At 34.9% G+C, this 26219-nt stretch overlaps 1 protein-coding gene across 1 annotated transcript in view; it reads right to left on the minus strand.

Moving 5' to 3' along the window:
- LOC117323598 (flocculation protein FLO11-like) overlaps nt 1-23016 on the minus strand; it is a 37744-nt gene extending 14728 nt beyond the window's left edge. Inside the window, exons 1-2 of the mRNA XM_033878909.1 lie at nt 22644-23016; nt 8837-9012 (exon numbers count right to left, since the gene is read on the minus strand). Coding sequence (XP_033734800.1) covers nt 8837-9012; nt 22644-22782 — 315 coding nt within the window. The 5' untranslated portion in view covers nt 22783-23016. The remainder of the gene's footprint in view (nt 1-8836; nt 9013-22643) is intronic.
- Between the last annotated feature and the right edge of the window lie 3203 nt (nt 23017-26219).

Genomic DNA, 26219 nt, shown 5'->3' on the forward strand with positions numbered 1-26219 from the left:
CCAACCTTACAAGATAATATCCAACCTCACATGGTAAATATCCAATCTCATAAGATAATGTCCATGCAACCTCACAAGATAATATCCAGCCTCACAACCTCACAAGATAATATACAACCACACAAGATAATATCCAACCTCACAAGATAATGTCCAACATCACAAGATAATATCCACCCACACAAGGTAATATCCAACCACACAAGATAATATCCAACCACACAAGATAACATCCAACCTCACAAGATATTATTATACCTCAGACTTGTATCACAGCTTCTGATTAGTGAAAACCATGTCACGTGATTAAAAACATTCGTTATGTCACCCTCTCGTGAGCCCTCCAAAATCGTTATGTCACCCTCTCGTGAGCCCCAACTCGGAACTCTCTTCCGTAACGTCTTCAAAAGTAGTCGAATCAGAGAAGTTCCGAGTATTCTGCTTGACAACAACAATGGCTGCCGGCGGACGCTATCGTCTGCCAACAGAGGAGGAATTGGCGAAATTATTGCAAGAAAAGGATTCTAAAAACACCAAAAGGGTCATCAATGTGGCCGTGGATTCCTTTAGACATTTCCTATCTGCAACAGGTAGGCCTAGACCAAAGGATTGTGAAAACTTCGACGTCCATACATTGAAAGTTCAACTGGGAGAATTTTATACCGGGTCCAGAAAGACAATGGGGTACCTCTTAAAAACTTTTCTTAAAAACTGTTGATAGTAATAAATAAACTTATTGATACCAAAATTAATTCACTTATGTTTTTTTCGGTATAATAAAACAATTACTGCCCTTGTTCTGAGTTGACATGAATATTTGCCCACCCTTGAGGTGTCATGTCACCCTCGGGCTACGCCCTCGGGTGACATGACACCTCTCGGGTGGTCAAATATTCATGTCAACCCGGAACAAGGGCAATAATTGTATAATGTTCCACCTCATATGATAATATCCAACCACACAAGATAATGTCCAACCTCACAAGATAATATCCAACCTGACAAAATAATATCCAACATCACAAGATAATATCCAACATCACAATATAATATCCAACCACACAAGATAATAGCTAACCTCACAAGATAATATCCAACCTCATATGATAATATCCAACCTCACAAGATAATGTCCAACCTCACAATATAATATTCAACCTCACAAGATAATATTCAACCTCACAAGATAATGTCCAACCTCACAAGATAATATCCAACCTCACAAGATAATGTCCAACCTCACAAGATAATGTCCAACCTCACAAGATAATATCCAACCTCACAAGATAATGTCCAGCCTCAAGATAATGTCCAACCTCACAATATAATATTCAACCTCACAAGATAATATTCAACCTCACAAGATAATGTCCAACCTCACAAGATAATATCCAACCTCACAAGATAATGTCCAACCTCACAAGATAATGTCCAACCTCACAAGATAATATCCAACCTCACAAGATAATGTCCAACCTCACAAGATAATATCCAACCTCACAAGATAATGTCCAGCCTCAAGATAATGTCCAACCTCACAAGATAATATCCAACCTCACAAGATAATGTCCAACCTCACAAGATAATATCCAACCTCACAAGATAATATCCAACCTCACAAGATAATATCCAACCTCACAAGATAATGTCCAACCTCACAAGATAATGTCCAACCTCACAAGATAATGTCCAACCTCACAAGGTAATGTCCAACCACAGTATATATATATTTTTTTAGAATTTTTCAAACATGATGCTTTTATCCAAAATTTCTGTAAAGGCAGATATGATTTATGATTTCTATATTGTTTTATATGGTCCATATACAATTAAAATCATTTATAATTTGTCGTGCCTAGTAACCGTGTAATGTTAAAATGTCCATTGACAGGAAGGTTCAATATAGTTCTGAAACTGGCTATGTGGAGAGGCTAATTATAGGGTCAACATTCAATCATTAAACTTTCATCAACAGATCAATATCATATTGAGAAGTTATAAACTACAAAATGGTGATCAGAACTAATCTTCATGTATATATTGTTTACCAAACAGATAATTAACTAACAATGACCCGGGGAAAAGCACAAGCTGTCAATTGACTTTATATTTATATATGAATGCCTCTTGACTTCTTAATTCCATTGATTTGATCTTTCACAACAGTAATGGGCCAGTATACAAATATGTACAGGGCACATATCTAATTGGACCTCAATATCTCACTGTATTTTCTCCACTCAACAAACCATATGTAAATTTAGGATCACAAATTCAAGGTCACAAAGTCAAGGTCACACACACTTATGCTCAGATCAATAGTATTTAAGTTCCCTCAAAGAAAGTGGTCACTAAGAGCAACAATCAATAAAATTAGAATTATAAATTTACTAACAGTTAACACAAAACAAACTGGTCAGAGATCAATGTCTTTGAGGGGATATCCAAGTGTTCTATACAGTGAAAATAATGGCTTCAAAAGACAACTTGCTTGCGGAATTGGGAAGACGCCAATGAAGCAGAATAAAAGACAGTCACAAAAGATTGAATGAAAAAAAAAGCATCAAAGAAAATGAAAATATTAATAAAATCTTCACAATTAAGAATTCGGTCAAGTATATTTTTCAAAGAACAGCAGTATAGTTTTTTTCGTATTTAAAAAAGTCTTAATTCCTGTATTTCACAATGACTGTCAATCAATAATAGAATGTTATTCTTTAGACTTGAGAAGATTGAAGTAGACAAACATACACAATAATTTCAATACTGGATCAACATTGCCATACGACAGAGCTATCAGACAAGTCCTTTAATATTGGCAAAACGTGTCACAGCAGCTACCTGGTCTAATATGCAGTTTGGTCACACCTCTTTCCAGCACTGTCATGTCGATATGAAGAGGTTAACAGCTTTGAATTTTCTCAAAAACAGCTAATATGATAACATCAGACATTATTTATAGACAGCATTCACCCACAGAAGGCGGAGGAGTAATGACTCATTAACAGGCTTTTATAGATTAATACCATATAGTCATTATAGAAATTAATCCCAGTCCCAACATAAATCAGTCATTTTTTATGAGGATACAAGGGGCTTATTTGTGGTGCAATCTTTATGCTAATGTCTGTATCACAAGGGGGTGGGGCTTATCCTTGGTAAACTATCATGTTAATGATCGTTTCCCTTCTGTGTTATATAACGAACCTAGAAAACAACCGGGGATCGAACCTGTGATCCTCTGCTTGCCAGCCCGCCAGCCCGCCAGTCTACAGATTAAGCAAACGAAGGGCATGAAGGGCGGGGTCCAATAGGGGAAACATAGTAAATTCCTTAAAAGTCATCTTCTTCTGTAGGAATGTAAAGAGTTGGTTCATATATTATCTGAAGCATCTTTGGATGAAGGGGGACAATTTCATAAATCTCCACTTTTACACAATTAAAAGAAAAGTCCTATTTTCCACTTGTGGGTAAGAACTAGTATTACTATTGAAGAATTTTTTTTTACATCAACACAAAAAACTTACATGTCAATCAGAAAGATTCTAAGACTAACTGTAATATAACTGATTACTGACACTTTTAAGATCTGATCACCTTTAATTATTTAGATCTGTGTACTTTAGCTAGCCAGTCTGGGTACAATTGACCTCTTACAGATATAATTTATATATTTAATATCTGTAATTAAATCACAAGCTTCTCCGAGAGCTCAGTATAGTAATCTAAACGACAGCTTTGTCATCTATTGTATGTAAACAAGTTTATCACATCCTGTTGTCCCGTGTCGTCTACCCAGTCCCTTATCTATCTACTGGACTGTCTCCACTATCACGACTATCATACTTTAATCAGAGACCCTTTAACCATTTATCTCTTATGTACGTCACCCGCCATCAAGTCGAAAGCAGAAAAAAAAATGATAAAAAATGTTGATTGACAATCTAAATGCCTTCAGAAGAACAATATGTTTGTAAAATTAATTAATGCTTAATTAAACTTGATACACACTCCTGTTTTTGAGACCCTTCATTTAAAGTGGAAGGGCTGTTGCTAGGAGACCAGTACACAAACATGCAATGGGTAGCATTTAAATTTGATTAGTATGACAATTTTAAAACCTATTTACAGCAATGTATATGTACTTCCAGGAAGTATAATCCATACATTCGTGTACAAGGTCAATATGTATAATTATAAGGACAACCTTAGCTAATGCTAAAATTTATCAGGTACAAAAATTATTCAAAATTACAGAAATTAAATTTCAAACAATTTTTAAGAGTAAAATACTTTGTTTCATATAATGTTATCTTTACTTTAACTGGGTACAGGCGTTGTATACGTGTATATAGCATTGTCATACCAGTGTGTGTTTATGGGCAGGTGTTGTGAATATGTACAGTTGTTGTATGTGTATAATATGTACAGGTGTTTTTATGTGTGTATGTAGATTTGTCATATGTGTTTATGTAAAGGTATTGTATAATTAATGTACAAGTGTTGTAATTCATATGTAGATTTGTTGTATGTGTATCTGTACAGGTGTGGTACGTGTACATGTAAAGGTGTGGTAGGTATATATGTACAGGTGTGGTAGGTGTACATATACAGGTGTGGTACTACAGGTAGGTGTACATGTACAGGTGTGGTAGGTGTACATGTACAGGTGTGGTAGGTGTACATGTACAGGTGTGGTAGGTGTACATGTACAGGTGTGGTATGTGTAGGTGTTGTAGGTGTACATATACAGGTGTGGTAGGGTGTACATGTACATGTGTGGTATGTGTACATGTACAGGTGTTGTAGGTGTACATATACAGGTGTAGTAGGGTACATTTCAGGTGTGGTAGGTGTACATATACAGGTGTGGTAGGGTGTACATGTACATGTGTGGCATGTGTATGTGTACAGGTATTGTACAGGTGATGCATATGTATATAATAGGTGTTGTATATATATATACAAGTGTGGTATCTGAGAGTGTACAAGTACCATGTCTATGCATAGGCGTGTCTGTAGAGGTGCTGCATACACATGTTTTATAGTTTTAATAAAAGGTGTATTTTGATCATACAGACATCAGGTAACAGATAACTGCCTTTCCACCTTAATCTTCAACAATGTCTTAACCTTCTCAAACATGACAAGCAGCCTACTGTAGTGTTAATCGGGAGCATGGAGATCCGAGGTCCACTTGTTCAACTGTTACGTCTGTTTGTCATGGATCAAATAGGAGTAGTGAGTTTTGTTTTTGGTCTGCACATGAAACCACACACCTGCTGTATACAGACCTATCCCTCTAATCAATACCTCCAACAATACGTTACCTTGAACACTGTCCTAAATTAGGGCTTACACTGTGATTTTTTGAGACTTTTTTAATATAAATGTTTAATCATAAAGGAAAGATACCACTCTTACTTGTACAGTTTGTTGAGGTCAATATCCTCTTTTGAGCAGAACAGATACTCAAATGGTGTCCCTGATGGCAGATTTGCCTTTAATGAATAACTTAGGGATACAACCACCCAGAATAATATAAAACTAGTAATAATTATTCACAAATATATTTCAAAAAATCTTTTATATTTCTAGAATCGTATACAATTTATTCCCATCCATCATTCACAAACACCTGAATAGAGCACTAGATATCTAAAGTACCCTGTAATATACGTTAAGAAATTCATTATACTATTTATAACAAAGGCTTTATAGTGAGGATCTTCTAATAACCAGGAGTACTGTGTAAATATAACTTAAAGTAAAATTATGTTGATTGATAAATTTATTGCTGTTAAATATTAAATTCTTTAGAAACCATTTAATTCACTGATAACCAGGTCAGTTGGAACCAATTCTAGCTGCCACATGTCTAAGTTTAGACCAAACAGGATTCTACACCTGAATTGATATTAATGTAAATGTAAATGAGTAAGTCTTTTAATTAATAGGTTTTCAACTTTTTGTAATTCCTAACACATCTACAAACCACTAGTCTCTAAAGATGTTGATAATCTATTTCAAATATAAATAGATATATATTTGGCAACATTCATAGGAATTTTCTGCCTCTAGTAAGGTTTTAATACAAAAAAGTATACATACATGTATCTTTTAATCTATCTTTATCATCCAAATTTTCTTTTTCTTAATTAATTCAGTGTTATATTTCAAATAATCAAACTACATGTATATACTTTTATACACTGTCTACTGGGCACCTTCTAGTTGGACAATATGTTTAGCAGATTGAATTTGAGTTACAGATTTTAGAAACTATGCAGTCATTTTCCGGGAACAATTCTTTGGTCAATGGCCAACAAATTCCGGATTCAGGGTGGAATTTAATTAAATACTGTTTGTATTGTATTAATAAGTAATCATCACTACAAATTCTTTTTTCACTTGCATCCTTGGATTAAGATAAAATAACAATTTACATAGGTTTGCTTTTTTATGGCAGTCAATTAGATACCATCACCTTCATTAAATGTATTTTCTTTAATTAATTTTAAAACTTTTTTTTATACAGATCTTTAACACACATGAGTTCTAACTAAACCTTTTTTATCAGCTACTTTAACCTTAAGGTTATCTTTTCAATATAAGAATGTCTATGGCCCTGACTCGGTGGAACTTTGTCAAATATCACTGGATATATAGGCTAGGGAAATAGTGTAGAATGCAGGTAGCATGAATATTTCGCCTTCATGTTATTCATCAAAGAAATCATTGATATAATACTTAAGCATTTTGAAGTTATCTGAAATTCAATAACTTTGTAATAATATTCTTCCGGTTATTTTACAGGTTTTCAAATGCCTAATTGGTATGATTGATTTAACATTTTAAGATCAAACTGGTAACTTTATAAATAAATACACTAGTAGGTCTTACTACCTTAGACAAAATGTCTACAAGATGGCCGAACAGGAAAAAAAGAATAGCCAGTAAATAGTTCTCATTCAATTCAATAAGAACTACATCTGAATTACATAATTGTGGTAATTATGAATTAAATACTTTACTTTGAAAATGTATTTGTCACCATTTAAATGTCAAACAAGATTTATTCAAGACATGAAAAATATTTTCTGGAAACAAAACATGTATACATTTGTACTTCACTCTGGACACAACACCATGCACACCTCACTATGGATACAGCACCTTGGATACCTCACTATGGATACAACACATTGGATCCCTCACTATGGATACAACACATTAGATACCTCACTATGGATACAATACATTGGATACCTTACTATGGATGCAACACCTTGGATACCTCACAATGGACACAACACCTTGGATCTCTCACTATGGACACAACACCTTGGATACCTCACTATAGATACAACACCTTGGATACCTCATTATGGATACAACACATTGGATCCCTCACTATGGATACAACACATTAGATACCTCACTATGGATACAATACATTGGATACCTCACTATGGACACAACACCTTGGATACCTCACAATGGACACAACACCTTGGATACCTCACTATGGACACACATTGAATACCTCACCATGGACACAACACCTTGGATACCCCACTATGGACACAACACTTTGGATACCTCACTATGGACACAACACCTTGGATCTCTCACTATGGACACAACACCTTGGATACCTCACTATAGATACAACACCTTGGATACCTCACTATGGACACAACACCTTGGATACCCCACTATGGATACAACACTTTGGATACAACACTTTGGATACCTCACTATGGACACAACACCTTGGATACCCCACTATGGATACAACACTTTGGATACAAAACTTTGGATACCTCACGATGGACACAACACCTTGGATACCTCACTATGGATACAACACCTTGGATACCACACTATGGACACAACACCTTGGATACCTCACTATAGATACAACACCTTGTACCTCACTACAGACACAACACCTTGGATACCTCACTACAGACACAACACCTTGGATACCTCACTATAGATACAACACCTTGGATACCTCACTATAGATACAACACCTTGGATACCTCACTAAGGACACAACACCTTGGATACCTCACTATGGACACAACACTTTGGATACCTCACTATGGACACAACACCTTGGATCTCTCACTATGGACACAACACCTTGGATTCCTCACTATGGACACAACAACTTGGATACCTCACCATGGACACAACACCTTGGATACCTAACTATGGACACAACACCTTGGATACATCACTATGGACACAACACCTTGGATACCTCACTATGGACACAAAACCTTGGAAACCACACTATGGACACAACACTATGGACACAACACCTTGGATCTCTCACTATGGACACAACACTTTAGATACCTCACTATGGACACAACACTATGGACACAACACCTTGGATACCTCACTATGGACACAACACCTTGGATTCCTCACTATGGACACAACAACTTGGATACCTTACCATGGACACAACACCTTGGATACCTAACTATGGACACAACACCTTGGATACCTCACTATGGACACAACACCTTGGACCTCTCACGATGGACACAACACCTTGGATTCCTCACTATGGACACAAAACCTTGGAAACCGCACTATGGACACAACACCTTGTACCTCACTATGGACACAACACTTTGGATACCTCACTATGGACACAACACCTTGGATACCTCACTATGGACACAACACCTTGGATACCTCACTATGGACACAAAACCTTGGCTATCCAACCCTTTACTACATAAAAACAACAAATTAAGAACATCACAAGTTGACAAAGAGTTGAGGAGGTCATTATACAGAACACAGTACTTACTTTGCATGGTAGACAGACCAGAGCACCGAAATAGTACCCAGACGCCTTTTCTCCACATACTACGCAGATTTTCTCATCTTTGTCATCGTCAAGTAAACATTCTTCACTAGCTTCTATTTTAATATCAGTGGGGAAACCCACGTCGTCGTGTTTGGATGGGAAGTTATATGAGGATGCTGAAACGAAAAAGAAATGTTCATAAAAAAATTGAGGTATTGCTTTAAATGATTTAACAGAAACTATTAACGATATGAGAATTCTTAATATCAAACAATTTTATGACTGTATAAGGTTTTCATAAAGAAATCCCCAAATACTGACAAGAGTAGAAGATTTCACACATTCTATGCCAGACAACCATTTAATGTCAGCATAACTATATATTAACAGTAATACATTTTCAGAGTTAGGAGTAAATAACATTGATTAGGTTTATATCACTCTAAAAAAATTATAAATTGATTTTGCCAATACAAGAGTATTAGGATCTGGCAAAATTTAATATGTACGGTACATATTTTAATCTAAATGTTGAAGTTGAATTAGATGTCAATTCCCTCTTTTATCTGTCTCTAAAATTCTAAAAAAAAAAACATGCCATTAGCATTGAATATATAGTACGACATACACAAAATAGATTTAGTTAAATATTCCGATACGTAAATTTAAATTAAAATCTCATACATGGTCACATGTTATGTCTGGGAAAGTTTTTAATAGATTAAATGTCAATATCAAAAAATGGAATGAAATATAATTATAACCCCTTATCATATACCTATTGTATAATACTAGAGTTACCAAGGATAATATCCTGATATAACACCAATCTGATCGGTAAAACCTGGCCCTCAAATTACACACTGTTATCAGAAAGAGACACTGTTTCACTTCAACAATTTTGACAACAATAAAAATCAATAGATTTAATACCATCTAGAAATGACAGAAAATGGTATTTATATGATATTAACAGAATACTATATCAGCTGTATTAACTAAGAATAGAAGGGATCTGTCCTAACAGGTTAGAGATAAGTTGAATTGGTTTCACCCTAACAGCGAGGACAGGTTCGGGATAAGTTGAATTGGTTTCACCCTAACAGCGAGGACAGGTTCGGGATAAGTTGAATTGGTTAATTTCACCCTAACAGCGAGCTTCTTCAAAACGATTTGATGATATCTGACTACTGTGGTAAATTTATATCAAATTACACTGAATTCATGTTAAAATATAAAATATCATTTCTAGTGTATCAATCGAAAACTGAAAACAATGATGGACCAAACTAGGATTCGAACCAAGGAACCCTCAAAGTCAGAAACTGTGCTGCATTATAATGCCACCAAATGGTGTGATCTTACCATAGTTAAGACATGAATATATGTTTATACATTTGTTATACAAAACAAGATTTTATTGTATGGTTACCACTTTGATTTCAGTCCCTTCACAATTAACCCTATTGTTGTTTATAGATACATGTACTTTTAGGTAAATCAATTAAAAAATATTTTTTCATCCCAGTTGTTAATTTGATAGATCAATGACTATAACCATGTTCGTGTATGTATGTGACATTTTTACACCATAAAAAGCAAAATATTGGTTATGTCAGAAATCTGGCACCTTCCCAGTTACATTAGCTAGACTGGACTATCAACCTAGGACGAAAATGTCTCGAGAGCATTATTCCCTGAGTAGGTTTGGACAACAGTGTACACAATATACCAAGAGCTGGCTTTACACTCAATACCATAAGCCGTATCAATCCCGATTACAATGGGCAAACACCGAAAGATTACATCAGGTAAAAATAGCATGGAATGGTAAACCTGTGAATCATCCACCTAATGGGACACACACATATATAATATACCGTATATAAATCAAAGAAACTCTAAATATGAATGTTTAGCATTCAAACACAAAACAAAATCAGGCATAATCTTATAACATGAAAGTAGGATTTTTTTTTAAAAGAAAGTCACTGTTTGTTTCAAATATATTCAGTAACAAGTCCTGTGGAGATTTTGATTTAGAGGGTTTGACGAGCACCTGTGAGAAGGACTGTAAGACAGGACAGGTCCGCCCACGTACCCCACTGATTTGCGGATGTAAACCCAATCGGTGAAGAGTTGAAGGAAGTCGTTAAGTCTACATGTAACTTGAACCTAATATTTACACACTGTAAAGACCAACTTGGTTTTTCCTACACCTGTAGATTTCTTCTAACAGGCAATCATCTCCTTTTAAGAATGAACAATCATTTTAAAAACACATACATTACACAAGCTTACAAACATCAAATAAAACACTTGATATAGTCTCTTGAACATAGAAAATATAAACAGTACCATTTCTTTTGGGCAAAGAAAGACATCAACAAAACAGATCTTGAATGCATGGGATTAGTCCTCTTATTTGGTCAAATACCCCAGAAGACTAACCCCCAAAAACATTGGTCTCTTTCAAAACATATGCTGAATACTGACCTCACCTACAAAAACATACACTGAACTTTGACCTCTCATACAAAAACATACACTGAACTTTGACCTCTCATATAAAATCATACACTGAACTTTGACCTCATACAAAATCATACACTGAACTTTGAACTCTCATACAAAAACATACACTGAACTTTAACCTGTCATACAAAATCATACACTGAACTTTGACCTCTAATACAAAAACAAACATCAAACATTGACCTCTCATACAAAAACATACACTGAACTTTGACTTCTCATACAAAATCATACACTGAACTTTGACCTATACCCTAAATTTTGTCCTCTTTAACAAAACAAAATGCAATAATGCAAAAGTGTATATTTTGGGTTTGTATGTTTTTATGTCAGAGTTCCCTCTGACATAAAAACATACAAACCCAAAATATACACTTGATGGACATATATACCAAACTACATATGTTGGATAGACTTCTGGAATGTACACTGGAAATGCTTTCATTTGATCCAATCATCTAATATTATAATGTATCTTAATATGTTTTTCATTTTCTAAAACAGCAAGACATGTAGTAATAGAATTAAAACTTTTAAAAATGTCAATTAATATAAACAAAAACTTTTTAAAATGTCAATTAATATAACCAATATGATCGTTGACTGAACATTCCGTATCAGTGGGAGCATTTACCCCCTAGACAGTAATGACACCAGTCACAGGAGCATGTCGACAGTAGAACTCTTGTTAAACAGCAAATCTCACTTTTATAGGTTTTTACTGTAACTGATACAGAGTTTGTTATAACTGACCAGTAGGTCGCGGGACAGACTGGTACACCCCCTCCCCACTCCTATCTAACAATAGTTAATGATTCGTAAGGTCACCGTTACCTCCAAAATGCCATGTCGCAGTCAAATAAAAAATACAGTTGAAAATTGTTAATGTATAGCGTTCCACACTGATGCTTGTACAGTAATAATCACACATCTTAAATAAAAATAACATTTAACAAAAAGTTAATTCTGATTTAAATTACTCTGAATACAGGTACATTGTATATATCGTTCAGGTTTCTGTGTGGTTTGACTCATTTGAACTACATGTCAGAAACTAATGGCATTCACTAATGACATATACTTCTTTAGCTTTGAGTATGAAGAAGTAATTGTTTAACAATTCCGAAAGTCAAATTCAAGTAAGATGTGACGTGCCACAATGGGTTTGACATAATACATAAACATAATTTTCTGATTGTCATTTTCATCTTTCTATTTATGATTTATGCAGGGCCCATCATAGCAAACTTGAATTGACATGTACCCTTTTATTTTAAGATGATGGCAAGGTTTGAAAATCCTTTTTGAAAATCATAAATATTATAATGGTGACATTAACTTATGAGCCATTGATATATTAAGTCTGCCAGATTGTGCATGACATTTTCTCAATTTACAATGATATAATTACAAATGAGATTTTCTTTCAATAAGGATAGCAAATTATCAAAGAAAAAATGGAGAACTGCAGCCATACATATATATCAGTTTAATATATCATTTACATTTTTTGTATCTTTCTATTGAATCGCTTACCATAAGGAAAGAACAAAAACTTTATAAGAATTCTACAATATACATTTATATAAATCAGCGAAATCAGAGAAGGGTGGTACACACTTTCTTACATGTGAGCAAACAATAAGAATTAATTGTCAATTCAACTGTAAATTTGTATATAAATGGCAACTAAATACTCTAGTGACCTGATCAAATTATCAAACACAGAGTTCACCGCAGAATGGGATTTCAAACTTCTCACCGACTTTTAACACTGACTTCACAATATAGCAGAAATTGGCAACTTGAAGTGTATTAAGGCACTTTGAGTAGGGAACCGTAGGTAGAGGATGAATGCCTTAACTCTTCAAGGTTCATCGACTGGCTCTCCCGCATGGCCCATGGCCGAAATATAGGAAGGTCGAAGGTCAACCATTTAATGCACTAGCACTTGAAGTCATTTGCCAGACACTTAAATGCATGATATATGTTAGGTACAGTGTCAAAAACAGGGGTTTAATACACTACAGACACTTGTAATTCCATAGCCTGATTGTTCATGTATAGTGTTAACAATCTCGAGTTGTCAGCTACCTAAACATTTGTCTATCATATATTTATTCATAATTGGTTTGTTTGAATCAGTGTTTGATTTGTGTTTGAAAAAGCCTTATTCCAAATTTGTTTCAAGATGTTTGGGTATTAAACACTGAAACTTAAGGATTATGGTGTCACCAAAACTATTTTTACTGTAGCTAAATCATTAAAATAAATATATATTTCTAATTTGATCATCACAATTTTAATGATGAAATACTGCCATATAATTTCCTAATTATAACACCAATGCATTGATATCCTACTCCAACTTTCCCTACTTCAATCAAAGAATCTAATGTCTGGTTATGTTGATGTATGACCAAAATTAATTCATTGTGGAAAAAAGACACATGGGAAGGTGTAAATGATGTCCTCATTGTGAGGAAAAGACAAAACCAGGGAAGGTGTGAGTGATGTCTTCATTGTGAGGAAAAGACAAAATGAGGGAAGGTGTAAATGATGTTGTCATTGTGAGGAAAAGACAAAATGAGGGAAGGTGTAAAAATGTCCTCATTGTGAAGGAAAAGACAAAACCAGGGAAGGTATGAGCGATGTCTTCATTGTGAGGAAAACACAAAGCTAGGGAAGGTATGAGCGATGTCTTCATTGTGAGGAAAAGACAAAACCAGGGAAGGTGTAAATGATTTCCTCATTGTGAGGAAAAGACAAAACCAGGGAAGGTATGAGTGATGTCTACATTGTGAGGAAAACACAAAGCTAGGGAAGGTGTAAAAATGTCCTCATTGTGAAGGAAAAGACAAAACTAGGGAAGGTGTAAATGATGTTGTCATTGTGAAGGAAAACACAAAGCTAGGGAAGGTGTAAATGATGTCCTCATTGTTGGAGTAAAAGACACCAGGGAATAAAGGGTGCCTTCATTGTGGTGGAAAGACAAACCCTTGGAATGTGTGAAGAATGCCCACATGTGAATTGTAGTATTAACAAACTTAGTGGCAGTGTCACCAAGCTGGATACACTTCTATGATTTTTTAATTCAATTACCAAGTAGGTTCACAAGGGTACACTATTTTCATTGTTGGGAAACAGAATTTTAAGTAACTGAACTATACAATGACAATCACTTATGTATCTTATATGATGTGTTGTTTTATACATAATATATACCAAACAGACATTTAATTTACTAAGATAGATTAAAAAAAAATTGATATAAAAAAAAATTATATTAGTAAGTTCCCCTTCTTTCCCTCTTTAATTAACTGGCAATTAATTAGTCTACCTTTTGACATAATCAAATGCATATGTACCCCCTAGCCCTAGGCTGACCTTAGTGATCTTTGAGGCATTCATGTATAGTACTGTATTACTTACCTGTCCAATAATGTACATATCCTTGATTAAATGATAACTTATTTCTTCATTTGATATGCACTAAATTCACCTCATCTTATGACATTATATACTTTAACGTTATAGGTGTATACACAGTGGTATATAAAATATTGTAAATTTTATATACTAAATATTAGAAATTTTATATATGAAATATTGAAAATTCCATATATGAAACATTGGAAATTTCAAATAGGAAATATTGGAAATTTTAAATACGAAATATAAGAAATTTTATACATACGACATATAAGAAATTTTATATATGAAATATCGGAAATTTAACAAGACAAATTACCAAGTATAGTCAGTGTTCTCATAACTGCCTACCTATACTCCAGTCAGCTAACAAATACTTTTACAACAGATATGTATGTCCCAATCACCTTTATGCCATGCCTTTGCACTAAACAATATACATGTGTACATTTTGTAAAGGTATATTGAACAGGTACATTGTACATGTATAATATACAACTTGATATGACTTGAAAGGTACATGTATGATGTACAGGTGAGATATACAGGTTTGCTGAACAGGTGAGATATACAAAATACAAAATACAGGTGAGATGTACAGGTATGTTGTACAGGTGAGATGTACAGGTATGCTGTACAGATGAGATATACAGGTATGTTGTACAGGTGAGATGTACATGTGTATTCCTTCAAGTCCTGGAATTAACACCTGTGGACCAACCTGATCAGGATAGCTTATAGCAGAGAGCGATCAATCTGTCTGATTTCCTAACGGAAGACTTGGTGGATCAAATAATCAATAAAGACATTGGCCTTCCTGGGAAACATATACCAGTACTTTCGTTGAGTAGCATTATAGGGCAACCAACAGGTCACCAGATATAGACAGGTCACCAGATATAGAGAGGTCACCAGATATAGACAGGTCACCAGATACAGACAGGTCACCAGATATAGACAGGTCACCAGATATAGACAGGTCATCATATACAGACAGGTCACCAGATACAGACAGGTCACCAGATACTCATCAAGCACAGAGCTGACCATATACAGACAGGTCAAACAATACAGAGCTCCCCAGATACAGACAGGTCACCAGATACAGACAGGTCACCAGATATAGACAGGTCACCAGATATAGACAGGTCATCATATACAGACAGGTCACCAGATACAGACAGGTCACCAGATACTCATCAAGCACAGAGCTGACCATATACAGACAGGTCAAACAATACAGAGCTCCCCAGATACAGCACTCACTAGAAACAGGCAGGTCACCAGATACAGACAGATCAGCAGATATGGAACTCAGCAGATACAAGCAGCTAGGTTACCAGATACTCATAGGTCACAAGATATAGGTAGGTCACTAGATACAGATAGATTATCTGATATAGAGGTCACCAGATACTCAGAAATCACTAGATACAGAGGTCACCAGAAACAGATCTCGAAGTCACCAGATACAGAGGTCACCAGATACTCAGAGGTCAACAGATACAGATCTAGAGGTCACCAGATACATATAGAGGTCACCAGATACAGATCTAGAGGTCTTCAGATGAAGTGGTCACCTGAGATACAGAGGTCATCTGATACTCAGAGGCCACTAGATACAGAGGTCACCAGATACTCAGAGGTCAGATACAGATCTAGAGGTCACCAGATACAGAGGTCAACAGATACAGATCTAGAGGTCTTCAGATGAAGAGGTCACCTGAGATACAGAGGTCATCGGATACTTAGAGGCCACTTAGATACATATAGAGGTCAACAGATACAGATCTAGAGCTCACCGGATACAGAGGTCACTACACTAGATAGGGAGGTCACAAGACAAAGGTCATCAGGTACAGCAGACATGATTTCAGGATGTTGATTTACGAGCAACTAGATTACACTGAATATCACATGGTCATGCATAATCATAACTTTATTGAAGTTAATTAATATATGAAAGTATTTATGTGATATAATTAATTTGCATAGAAGCATACCTGGCCTAATTCATTTCTTAACATCAGTAGATAGGGGCAGTTAAGCATATCAATTTTAAAATACAACTTTATTCATTTTATATACATCAGCATATAGGATTATAATATACATACATATTATAACATATCTATTTTTTTTCAAAATATCAACTATATATAGAGTGTTTCATCATTATTACTAGTCTAAACTAAAACCTGGTGGCAATTAACAGCATATTCAATTAATTAGGGTGATCCATAATTGGAAGTTTTCGGGGATATAACAAAATCAAACAAAGTTAATTTGAAGTTAAAGTATCTTAATGTACATTTGTAGGTGGAAATATAGGTATAAAGTGTACCTAAAAAAATGGATTGCTGAAGTGAAATATCTGGTACTATAGCAAAATGGATTGGTCATAACAGAAATCGTGTACTCTAACGGAAAAACGGATACTCAGTAATGGAAGTGAAATCGAGTTCTAGATAAATTTGTCAAGATTTTTTTTTCACTATAAATAAAATGCATTCAAAAATGAAAACAACAGTGCAGGCACTTTTGTGTAATTACATCCCTCTCACAGGCATTAAAAGCCTTATATAATGATAGAAAACAAAATCATTGAAATATGGAACTCTGGGACATTGATTAGTATAATGCACCATAAAAAATCGTTTTTAATTGTGATGGGAAATTGATTTGTGACATCACTGGGTCCTTTGTATAACCCTACCCATTAACAACCAGATTTCCTGTTGAACTTTTTGACTTGATCTTTGTACTTTACAAAATTGAGTTTGATAACAAATAGCATTTTGTGTATATTTGTCATCAGAATCTGAATAAGAAAAATTGAAAGGGAGGAAACAATTCGCAGGAGATAGAAAATCAATGTTCTCCTTGGAGATTTCAAAAGGTAACAGACTGGTTTGTCAATAATCAAGTTGCCTTTAACACAATCCAATGACGTATTTTCACACTGCAAACGTAAAACAAATTCTGTGATTGCTTGACTAAAGCTGTCGGCCAATGTTAGAATTGATCTAAACATAGCATCAGGGATATTGTCTGGTATCGTTAACAGTCGAGTCAGACAACCAGGAGATAGCTACCACAAATTCAAACGATCAAAGGATAATAACAATAGGCAATGTTTTATCTTTCATTCAGATTAATTGCACTTAAATAACCTTAAATATTTTTAAAAGTTATACTGTATCAAACTATAAAGATTTTCAGCTGCTTTTGTAAGAATTAAATAAACGATAACTGGAGTTAAGATCAATTTAAAATTTTTAAATGACTAAATAACAACATGCATTGGGTTTCTATATATCATTTCTCCAATAAATAATTTAAAATTTTGGCTATAATTTTATTCAGTTCATATCATTTTTAATCCTACTGAATTAATAATCACTGCTCTTGTGGAAACTTGAATACTTATGATAACAAATTGTACGTCATCGTCCATACAGGTGAGACAAAATCAATTGTAGTCTAGAAACGAATGAAAGCAATAAATGGGATCCCATTCACATTTTACATGGACATGTGAGGATACAGAGGTGTGGAAGTTAGACCCAGTCATAAATAAAATACAACACTAAACCCTACGTGGATGGACCGGTGTCGTTACGTCAGGCTCTATAATTCAAACTGACCACAATACCAGTGAGATTTAAGTATTTATACAGAATCATGCTAAATAGGGGCAGGAAGTAAGATTTAATTCCACCCATTTATAATGTAATTCTTCAGTTGTCAGTTAGAAGAAGTTAAATGAGATTATGATACACATTTGTAAAATTCCACAGGAAGTCAGCATGCTTGTGTAAATATTGGAACACAGCTACAGAGTTCCAGGTGAGAGACAGGTAAATCAGAATCCTACCCAGATAAGGTTGTTGAGTTGTAATACAGCTAGCTCAGGTACTGTAGTGTAAGTCAGAAACAGGTAAGTAACTTAGGTACAGGTATTCCCGTTATATACAGGTACAAGTACACAACTTAGGTACAGGTATTCCCTTTATATACGGGTACATGTACACAACTTAGGTACAGGTACACAACTTAGGTACAGGTACACAACTTAGGTACAGGTATTCCCTTTATATACGGGTACATGTACACAACTTAGGTACAGGTACACAACTTAGGTACGTGTACACAACTTAGGTACAGGTATTCCCTTTATATACGGGTACATGTACACAACTTAGGTACAGGTACACAACTAAGGTAGAGGTATTCCCTTTATATACGGGTACAGGTACACAACTTAGGTACAGGTACACAACTTAGGTACAGGTGTTCCCTTTATATACAGGTACAGGTACACAACTTAGGTACAGGTATTCCCTTTATATACAGGTACAGGTATACAACTTAGGTACAGGAACACAACTTAGGTACAGGTACACAACTTAGGTACAGGTACACAACTTCGGTGCAGGTATTCCCTTTATATATGGGTACATGTACACAACTTAGGTACAGGTACACAAGTCAGATACAGGTACACAACTCAGGTACAGGTACACAAGTCAGATACAGGTACACAACTCAGGTACAGGTACACATCTCAGGTACAGGTACACATCTCAGATACAGGTACACATCTTAGGTACAGGTACACAACTCAGGTACAGGTACACATCTCAGATACAGGTACACATCTCAGATACAGGTACACATCTCAGATACAGGTACACAACTCAGGTACAGGTACACATCTCAGGTACAGGTACACAACTCAGGTACAGGTACACATCTCAGATACAGGTACACATCTCAGATACAGGTACACAACTTAGGTACATGCATGTATTCCCTTTATACTGTGGTACAGGTACACATCTCAGATACAGGTACACAACTCAGGTACAGGTACACATCTCAGATACAGGTACACATCTCAGATACAGATACACAACTTAAATACAAATACATAACTAAGGTACAAGTAACACAATGGGATTGCTGACACTACAAAATTTATACTCAAAGAAAAAGCAATAAAAATGAATGAAAACTTGTTAATTATACCCACATTTACTTTTTGACAATGTATGTCAACAACACAACCTTCATATTCTGAATGTCCTCGCCTATATAAGTTACTAATTAACCAATTACAGTGTAATAAATAATTAGCAACAAACCCCTGCCACAAAGTCAAAACTAATAGACTTATGACTATCTTACACTGTCATTACAGCCAGTCAAAAATCATTTCTGGCACATTCACTCCATACAAAAGTAGGCAATAAACATGAAATGCATACTCAAGCAGGGCATAGAGAACCACAAAATTAAAGTTTACTAATATAACACTCAATGAAATGCCTAGTCACAAAGTTTACTAATATAACACTCAATGAAACACCCAGTCACAAAGTTTACTAATATAACACTCAATGAAACACCTAGTCACAAAGTTTACTAATATAGCACTCAATGAAACACCTAGTCACAAAGTTTACTAATATAACACTCAATGAAATGCCTAGTCACAAAGTTTACTAATATAACACTCAATGAAACATCTAGTCACAAAGTTCACTAATATAACACTCAATGAAACACCTAGTCACAAAGTTTACTAATATAGCACTCAATGAAACACCTAGTCACAAAGTTTACTAATATAACACTCAATGAAATGCCTAGTCACAAAGTTTACTAATATAACACTCAATGAAACATCTAGTCACAAAGTTTACTAATATAACACTCAATGAAACACCTAGTCACAAAGTTCACTAATATAACACTCAATGAAACACCTAGTCACAAAGTTCACTAATATAACACTCAATGAAACGCCTAGTCACAAAGTTCACTAATATAACACTCAATGAAACGTCTATCACAAAGTTCACTAATATAACACTCAATGAAACACCTAGTCACAAAGTTTACTAATATAACACTCAATGAAACCCCTAGTCACAAAGTTCACTAATATAACACTCAATGAAACGCCTAGTCACAAAGTTCACTAATATAACACTCAATGAAACACCTAGTCACAAAGTTTACTAATATAACACTCAATGAAACACCTAGTCAAAAAGTCGACCAATATAACACTCAATGTATCTCCTAGTCACAAAGTTCACTAACATAATGTCTATAGTATCTAGAAGTCTGCAGTTCATGATGAATTTTTCTCAAGACCAACTCAATTCATGACCCCATGAAATCGACCAAATCAATTAAAGATTCAATCCTTATATTTCAATTTTTTTTTTTTTTTTTTTTTTTTCGAATAAAAAAGTCGGTTTAGATATTAAAGTCTCGAAGCTTGTGCAAGTCCAAATGCGGAAAAGCCCGAGGAGTTCCGGATTGTGCATGTCTTGTTGGTCGAGTTAAATAGTCCGCAATATTAGGATTAAAAACAGCATTTTTTGTCAAAATAGAAGTATTTAGTATATCTGGTCTTTCATGAAATACAAGAATACATAATAAATTTGATCATTTTAATAATTATTCCATGTTTATAACAACAACGTAGAAAAAGTTAAATCGTTCTGCGGAAGGATTTTAACCATGTAGTCATACGCACTGATCAGTGTTAATCTGTCAAATTCATGAGCAAATGAAACAGATTATGTTTGGTAGTTTCATTGAGTCCAACTTGAGTAGAAATTGAAATATTGTCTATTGAATATCTTTAGCCATAAAGTTCACTAATACAATATCTGGTGAATCTACAATTGTTACTAATGTAATGTCTATAGTGTATATTGTATCTCCAGGTCTGATGTTCAATACTTTCAGACTTAATAAGATTGATTTCATCAGAGAGATCTGCCACATGATCCTAACCTAGCTATACAGTACAAGTTATTGAGAAAACATCCTGTATATTCCAAAAACCTTCATACTTCAGACCACATGTATTGTAGAAACCTGCATAATTTGAATTATGTATCCAAAATATAATCTGTATAAACTAGATATTTAACTTGGTTTCTGGTATATCAACTGAATGTAGAGGACTTGTGTTATATAGAATCCTGTCTATCCCAGACATCAATATTGATCATTATTAAGACAAGGTTTATTTTTCTAAATTTATAAATTCGAAAATTGAATTGAGTTACCTCCAGTACAATATATAGACAGATCTAAACTCTATTGTGAACTTAATTACACAGTCAAAATCAATTAACATACCAGGTATTATAGTCAACCTGTCTATAAAGACCAATCAATGGAACAGAGAAAAGTGACTCTTATATAGAGGTTCGTGTACAATTAATTACATTAGAAACCAAAACTGGTGGCTCTCATGGAATGCTTTTTGTTATATAAAGGTGGTCCTTATAGACAGGTTTTGTTATATAGAGGTGGCTCTTATAGACAGGATGTTGTTATACAAATTTGTATGAAGGTGGCTCCAATAGACAGGTTCTCGTTATATAAAGATGGTCTTTAAAGAGAGGTGTTTGTTAAAACAGGTGACCCTAAAGACAGCATTTTTATATAAATGTGGTCTTTAGGTTTGAATGTACAAAATCCGGGAAATTAATTAATTCAATCATAATAAATCCTGAAAAGCTTTGTATTCATTTGTGAGTCATTTCCCAGAAAACACAAGAGATTACGCAATCGCTAGATAGTCTCAGAGAAGTTTGTATAATGTACACATTAGAAATAATTATGTGATTTGTGAGTTTTTTTTCGGTCACTGTTTGAGGAATCCTGACTACATACCACACAATATAAGTATATTACCAAACACTAGTGTATATCTATAGGTCATAACTTAAACCCAAAATGATCAGAAATCCCAATCACAGTAATTAACATAAAGAATAGGGAGTCCCCTACTGACATTCTAACTTACCTGGATAGTAATGGGAGATTGATGATCTCTTCTTTGGGAAGTAGTAGGGAGAGAAGAAATGATGATGATGGTGAGAGAGGGGCAGAGGCCTGTGATGGTAGGCTCCTGTCCAGACTGGCTGCTGTACCAGGCAATCCATGGTCCAGGTGTGATGATGGCGAAAACGTAAATATTAAACTCGTTACAGGTGAGGTGAAGTATATCTTGGATCCGGCCAGCGATTATTATAAAGACAAATGCATGGCCACCGTCGTGAAGTCTGGGTGTTTCTACTCTTGTTGAGAGCTCGTCGATACTAACCAATCTACCTGCCTACCTCACCTTACCTACCTGGGGAAATCCAATAATACACAGTGATCACGTGATCACCTAAAGTCTCCGATAGGCACAACACCTATTTACCTACCGTTATTGGGTATTTGAATAGACACTGGTGCGTATAGTGGTCGGGACAATACACAGTCTGTTCTCTTTACAAGTGTCTCCAATCAACCATTACCTGCTTGTTTTGGCACCCAGTCAAAATTAACCAATATTCCAAATAGATGACTAGTGTAATAATGCTGCGCCTGACTGAACACTCTAAGTATAAACGATATTAATTGTTAAGCTGGTGAAATTTATGACAGTTCTTCTTTCATTAGGCAGGTTCTTATCTCTGTCGAGTTTCAAAAGAAGATGAAAGATTTGGCGATTATATTCAAAAGAGATGAATAACACTCCCTCATTATATATACAAGATACGTAATACGAACGTATAATCCTTCACCTGATAGGGCCAGCAAGGTCACTCAATGGGTGGACAAACACCTGTGATACACTGGACATCTACACTGGACACAGATTATGACACAACAGTGGACACAGTATGAGTCTATTACATCCACACCATTAAAATGTTTACATAAGGTATCGATGACCAATCATCTTACTTTAACACAGAACTTGTACACCTTTTTATGAGTTGTTTTGTTGAAGATCAAATTTCAATAGACCTTCCCTCGTGTTTATCAACAACACTAGACATGCCTTTTCAAATCATTAGGTTTAAATGTGGATTTATTATGACTTTAAAGCAGTAAAATGTGCACACATTACATACATGCAGCTGTGGTAGCATTGTCACTTCAAAAAGAATTGTATGTTTAAAAATGTACAAAACGTAAAAATCACATTCCAAAGAAAAAAAATTTCCAAAAATATTTCATAAACAAAAAAAATCAGTGATGTGGATGACTAAATAGTTGATAGGTACTGACAATAGACAATCTCATATCTCTAGATCTTGTGTTAGTTCCACTGAATTATTCACTAAAGATAATTAGGTATCAAAGTGATATGAAACAGCGATTGGAAATCTTTGATCCTCGACTGTCTTGATATGTCCCCAGAGTAACAGCTTACACAGAATATAGATATGTACTTCCTCTTACCTTCTAAATTTTACATTGCAGAGATAAGAAAATGTCATTCCTCTAAATACCGTCTAAATTTTACATTGCAGTACATGTATTTTAGGTGCAAATATTGATGAAGGCATATTCTATTAAAAAATTTTCCACATGAAAAATAGATTAAAAAATCATTCATTTCTGCTATTACAGCATCTTTCACATTTTTCAAATATAACTTTTCTCGAACAGGATAGAACCATAGGACATGCTATCAAAATATGCAGTGCCTGACTGCAAGTCTAAGGCTGGTAGGTTAATTCTTCTTTCGGTACCAGAGATGAAATTCTTAAGAGAAAACGACATTAAAATTGAATCAATTTTGAAATGTTAATTTTAATATCTTGATAAGCTTTGAATTTAAAGTGATGGCTTTTGGTTAATAGCCGAGTATAGATATTGTGCTACTCAGAAATATAAACATGTGACTCTACATGGGTCATATTTTCATTATAAATCCCCCCTGACTCTAAATTCCTCTCGAAATTCTGCTACAATTCCTCCAAGATGAGAATCCCATCGGAAAATGTGCTAGTCGGTCCCATCATCTGGTTTCCAGGGACGCTGGATGGCACAAAATGTCATATGCGGTAGCTTGCTATAGAGACCAACCAACCAATTGATTTCCCATAGACTTTAGTGTTAACATTTTCGAGTATTTCATTCAAATTCTTGAATTCAATATGACAATTATGGTTTATAACAAAAGTTTAGGGTCTGATATAACACCTAATCAAAAAAAAAAAGTTGGGTCCTTCAGCTCAAATTTTCTCCAGGGTAGCCATTTTGAAAATGGGTGAATTTCGCAGTAAAAATTCTCAAAAATCTTAAATGTTTACCTGTTAATTGTTATTACCTGAACTTTTGGGAAAAAAATCAATCGGACTTACGAAATTAATATCAACATTTCTTATTGATAGTTACCTATCAGGCTACATATCTATTTTCTCGCTTCATAACATACTGGCCAATCAGTGGCTGCCAGACATATTATCCTTAGCTCAACTTTCTATACACAGGGGCTGTTTCAAAAATCTATTTTTTCAATTGGTTGGTTGTTCCCTATAGGAAGGAATAGGGAGAACTAGGCACTTTCTAGTTTGAGCTTTTACAGCCAAAACCAGGACTGTTCTTTATCTGATTCTTTCTTTCAAGACAGGATTGTTCCATCTCTCATTCTTTATCTCCCAATCAAGGTTGTTCTGTCTTCCATCCCCTGTCTCCCAAACATGGTGTCTCTTAAATAAACTGTTCTGTCTCTCATTCTATGTCCTTAAAGCAGGTTTGCTCTGTCTATCATTTTTTGTTACTCAAATCGGACTGTCTTGTCTCTCCTTTCCCAATCAGGATTGCTATGTCTCTCAATCTATGTTCTTCAAATAGGTTTGTTCTGTCTCTTATTCTTAATTCCTTAAAAGGGTTTTTTCTGCCTCTTACTCGTTGCCCTTCAAGCAGGACTGTCCTGTCTCTCAATCTTTGTTCTTCAAGCAGGGCTGCCCTGTCTATCATTCTTTGTCCTTGAAATAGGTTTTTTCTGTCTCTCAATCTTTGTCCTTCAAATAGGTTTGTTCTATCTCTCATTCTTTGTTCTTCAAATAGGTTTGTTCTGTTTCTCATTCCTTATCCTTGAAATAGGTTTGTTGTCTCTTATTCTTTGTTCTTAAATAGGTTTGTTCTGTCTCTTATTCTTTGTTCTTAAATAGGTTTGTTCTGTCTCTCATTCTTAGTTCCCTAAAAGGGTTTTTTTCTGCCTCTTACTCGTTGCCCTTCAAGCAGGGCTGCCCTGTCTCTCTTTCTTTGTCCTTCAAGCAGGATTGTTCTGTCTATCATTCTTTGTCCTTCAAATAGGTTTGTTGTATCCCATTCTTTATCCTTGAAATAGGTTTGTTCAGTCTCTCAATCTTTGTCCTTCAAATAGGTTTGTTCTGTCTCTCATTCTTTATCCTTCAAATAGGTTTGTTCTATCTCTCATGCTCTGTCCTTGAAATAGGGTTGTTCTGTCTCTCAATCTTTGTCCTTCAAATAGGGTTGTTCTGTCTCTCATTCTTAGTTCTTAAATAGGTTTGTTCTGTCTCTAATTCTTTGTTCTTCAAATAGGTTTGTTCTATCTCTCATGCTCTGTCCT

The sequence above is a fragment of the Pecten maximus genome, chromosome 3, assembly GCF_902652985.1.
Source record: "Pecten maximus chromosome 3, xPecMax1.1, whole genome shotgun sequence".
NCBI lineage: Eukaryota > Metazoa > Mollusca > Bivalvia > Pectinida > Pectinidae > Pecten > Pecten maximus.